The 4,666-nt window shown below is 51.6% G+C and overlaps 1 protein-coding gene across 2 annotated transcripts in view; it reads right to left on the reverse strand.

The window, feature by feature from the left end:
- Positions 1 to 4,666, reverse strand: part of ZCCHC14 (zinc finger, CCHC domain containing 14) — a 92,436-nt gene that overhangs the window by 24,509 nt on the left and 63,261 nt on the right. For both annotated transcript variants that reach the window (XM_011971697.1, XM_011971706.1), the window contains exon 3: positions 2,279 to 2,352. In XM_011971697.1, the coding sequence (XP_011827087.1) occupies positions 2,279 to 2,352 (74 nt within the window). The remainder of the gene's footprint in view (positions 1 to 2,278; positions 2,353 to 4,666) is intronic.

Raw genomic sequence — 4,666 nt, forward strand, 5'->3', positions numbered from 1 at the left:
TTTTTTTTGAGATGGAGTCTCGCTTTGTTGTCAAGGCTGGAGTACAGTGGTGCAATCTCAGCTCACTGCAACCTCTGCCTCCTGGGTTCAAGCAATTCCCCGGCCTCAGCCTCCTGAGTAGCTGGGACTACAGGTGCCCACCACCACGCCTGGCTAATTTTTGTATTTTTAGTAGAGATGGGGTTTCACCATGTTGGCCAGGCTGGTCTTGAACTCCTGACCCCACGTGATCCACCCATCTTGGCCTCCCAAAGTGCTGGGATTACAGGTGTGAGCCACTGTGCCCCGCAAACTTTCAGAATCAACTTGATTTCTAAAATAGAAAAATATGGCCAGGTGTGATGGCTCATGCCTGTAATCCCAGCACTTTGCGAGGCTGAGGCGGGCAGATAGCTTGAGCTAGGGAGTTCAAGACCAGCCTGAGCAACATGGTAAAACCCCATCTCCACAAAAGTACAAAAATTAGCTTGGGTGTGGTGGCATGTGCCTGTGGTCCCAGCTACTGGGAGGCTAAGGTGAGGGAACTGCTTAAGCCCAGGAGGTCGAGGCTGTAGTGAACCAAGTTCATGCCACTGCACTCTAGCCTGGTGACAGAGCAAGATACTGTTGAAAGAAAGAAAGCAAGTAAGAAAGCAAGAAAGAAAAGAGAGACAGAGAAAAAAGAAAAAAGAGAAGAGAAGAGAGGAGGAGAGCAAAGCAAGGCTTTCGCCAGTCAGGTTGTATGAAGTTCCCACATCTTACACTGTGTGGACCTGACTTCCGATTTCCTCACCACAAATAACTGGACTAAGGATTCGGAGCAAACTGAAGCCCACTGTGTTACGACTGCACGCGAAGACACCTCCGTGCACAGCACCTTCTTCAGGGCACAGTCCCCACCAGTATCTGAAGAGGCCTGACACCGCAATGCAAGGAATGAAGGAAGGTGTCACTTGCGACCACTGCAAAATGTCAGCTAATACATAGGGTCACTGGGACTTCTGCTGGGTTCCAGGGCACTCAGAGAGTCCCTGTCGTCTTTCCCTGGGCTCCACCTGGGCTGTACGACATGAGACCCAGGTACTCTGTGGGTGCCGAGACACTGGCACTACCATCACAGGCACCAGCGCCCTCCAAACCTCAGCAGCTAAGGATTTTCCTTACATTTTCAAAGGAAAAACGCACAGCGTAACAACTGCTTCTCACAACACAGTCTCCCAAACCAAGTGGAGACTTGTCCCTTTAGTGGAAAACAGGTTTAAAGTATTTTGGTGTAACCACACTCTTCAAAAAATCAGTAAGCTGCACAGGCGGATCATGCCAGATGCTCACAGGAGTTCTGTCTGGAGAGCACTCTCCAGTGACGCCGTCAGTACTCGACGCACACGTGGTCCAAGGAGAATGTGCCCCTGCCAGGGTTCCTAACAGAACCCTGACTGGGAGCTGGGCACCGTCAGCCGGGACACACTTCCCAGCCACTTAGGCATCCAGGTGGGACCAAGAAAGTAAATCTGGCCAACAAAATGTAAGTGAAGTGTCTAGAGGGTGCTTTCAGGAATGTTCCTTAAGAGAAAGATTTCCAGTCTGCCTTTCCTCCTCCTGCATCCTGCTGCCCAGGATGAACGCGTGAGGACTGGTGTCCTGGCTGCCACTTCGGGCTGGGAGCAGAGGTCAACATCCTAGGGAAGTCAGAGTAGCCAGAGGAGGCCTGTACCCCTAAGGGCACCCTGAGGTTCTGATGGGGCACAGCGACCAGGGAGCGGGGTGGCCTCCTGCACGACCTGCTGTGAGAGGGAAATGGGCTTCTGGCCGTCTCAACCCTGGTCACCGGGGGTCACCTGGAAACACAACACTGCTCAACTCTCCTGATTCTTTGTGGTACCCAACTTCAGTGACCAGCCCCCAGCAGCCAAGCATGTCAGTTTAGGGAGTGTTCCCTGCCCAGACCAAGGAGCTTTCATCACCAGTCTCCACAGGCACCATGGGTTCTGTGTGCGTTGCTCTGCAGGCTGCCTCATCCAGTTCTGCTACAGCCCCGTGAGGTATGCACCATTCACACCTCAAATGATAACCCCAGGCCCTGCACGAGCTCCCACCCTTCCCGCCTGTAGAGGCCCCGCAGCCAACAACCCCCACCCTGGAGACGGCCCACCCCGAGCCCAGAGCCAGCTTCCTATACAGCACTGGCACAGGGCTTCGCACAAGGTACAGCCTTAGCTAGGTAAAGAAAAGCATCTCCAGGGTAAGTGTTTCCTTCCTACCCTTACAGGAGAGAGGGGAAAAAAACTTAGCATCTTACCTCAAAGGAACATTCAACATTTCTGTCATTTTTTGTGTGTGATAATCCCTTCAGGTCTATCTTTTCAACACTCACTGTAAAAGTAAAACAAAAAACAAAAATGAAATAAGAGCTTGAAGTATATACATGATTATTTAGCATTTGATATTTAGCAGTTTTCAAAATGAGGTTCTCAGCGCCCAGGCTGTCCTGTCACTTCAGTGGTGCCTCACCTAGAACCAGAGCCCAGAGAGGAAGGCGGGCGGCAGCACCGATGCAGGGCAGGTTTGCAACAGAAAGCAGGGAAAGCAAAGCCACATCTGGCAATGGAAGGGCAGGAAACAACTCCAGAGTATGACATACGTTTATGGACCCAGCAAGAGCCCAGATGCAGCTACAACTGAGTATCTGTGCAGCCTCCCGGGTTCACCCTCAAAACCGTTAGGAATCTGTCCCAACTTCTGAAAAGCTAATGCTCAGCATTTTCAATTGTGACTGTTTTAGACAGTATTTCCCCAAGAACACAGTTACCTGGGAGCCTCTTCCATCTATTTTCTTTTCTTTTTCTTTTTTTTTTTTTTTTTTGAGACAGAGTCTTACTCTGTCTCGGCGGCTCACTGCAACCTCTCTGCCTCCTGGGTTCAAGCGATTCTCGTGCCTCAGCCTCCCCAGTAGCTGGTATTACAGGCGCACGCACCACCATGCCTGGCTGATTTTTGTAATTTTAGAAGAGAAGAGGTTTTGTCATGTTGGCCAGGTTGGTCTCAAACTCCTGACCTCAGGTGATCCACCCGCCTCAGCCTCCCGAACTGCTGGCGTGAGCCACCATGCCTGGCCTTTCTTTTCAACAGAATTCATTCTCATCCTTCTCTGTGAGGGCAAGGATGAGGAGACCAGAACAGCAGTCCTGGGGGAATCAGGAAGATAGAGAGCACTGTCTCAAAGCAGAACCAGGCTGCAGTGAATGAAGCTGCACAGGATGGACAGCGACAGGGACGAGAGGCCTCACCAGGCAGCCCGGAAGGCATCAGCCTACTCATCCCGTTTTCCCGTACACTGGTGCGTGTTTTTCTCATCAAAACTAAGATGATACAATTAGGTTTTAAGCACCATTTTTAAATGAGCCCAAATATCTGCTTAAAACAAAACAGCCGCGTATGGAACGTGCTGTAGTTTCCGACTCAGCCGTATCAAGGCAGGCCTGCCCTGCCGATCCAGCGCTGATGCTTCTCGCTACCCAGCACACCCGGCACTGCCAGCTTCCACACTTCCCGGGCGCCAGGAGCCCCACGCCGCAGCTTCACACACAACTGGGAAAGAGGCTACGGAAGCATTCTCCCACCTTCCTCCACCAGCCTTCGCTGGGTCTAGAGGCCACCTGGCCGTGTGCAACTGGGATGTCTGCTAATTTGTAGAATCTAACTTTGTCCAATGTGAAATACTCAATACAACTTCTCAGAACTGTGAATGTGACACTTCCTGCCGGCACCCAAAGACCTCCTGGTCTCCCGCACCAACGTTCTCCAGAGCCCTCTCCACGGACGCCAGTGCTCACACAAGGTCACAGCCACCTCAAAAACCTGTATGGCCAAAAAGCTTTTTGGGGCAGCTGAGAGCAGTGATTCACGCCTGGTATCCCAGCACTCTGCGGGGCCGAGGCAGGCAAATCACAAGGTCACGAGATCAAGAGCAGCCTGGCCAGTATGGTGAATCCCTGTCTCTACTAAAAATACAAAAAATTAGCTGGGCATAGTGGCAGGCACCTGTAATCCCAGCTACTCGGGAGGCTGTGGCAGGAGAATCGCTTGAACCCGGGAGGCAGAGGTTGCAGTGAGCCGAGATCGCGCCATTGCACTCCAGCCCGGGCAACAGAGTGAGACTTCGTCTCTAAAAAACAAAAGTTTTTTGGGGGAAAAAAATCTCAGAAACTCCTTGTGAACTGTCAATGTACATTAGAATATTAAGGACTCTGAGAAGTCCTACAGTACCTAATAATTTTTTAAACGATTCCCCACATTTTTTGGCCACACAACTTCTTCTCCTAATATACACGAACCTCCCCTAGAGAAGGACCTGCTCTGTGCACACGCTCTGGGGATGGTTCTAAGCCTGCACTGCCCAAATCACCCGTGACAAGTTAAGTTAATGAAGAATGAATAAAATTGGCTGGGTGCGGTGGCTCACGCCTGTAATCCCAGCACTCTGGGAAGCCGAGGAGGGCGGATCACGAGGTCAGGAGATCAAGACCATCCTGGCTAACACGGTGAAACCCCGCCTCTACTAAAAATACAAAAAACTAGCCGGGCGTGGTGGCAGCGCCTGTAGTCCCAGCTACTCGGGAGGCTGAGGCAGGAGAATGGCAGGAACTCGGGAGGCAGAGCTTGCAGTGAGCCAAGATCGCGCCACTGC

The sequence above is a fragment of the Mandrillus leucophaeus genome, unplaced genomic scaffold (assembly GCF_000951045.1).
Source record: "Mandrillus leucophaeus isolate KB7577 unplaced genomic scaffold, Mleu.le_1.0 Scaffold10, whole genome shotgun sequence".
NCBI classification, from domain to species: domain Eukaryota; kingdom Metazoa; phylum Chordata; class Mammalia; order Primates; family Cercopithecidae; genus Mandrillus; species Mandrillus leucophaeus.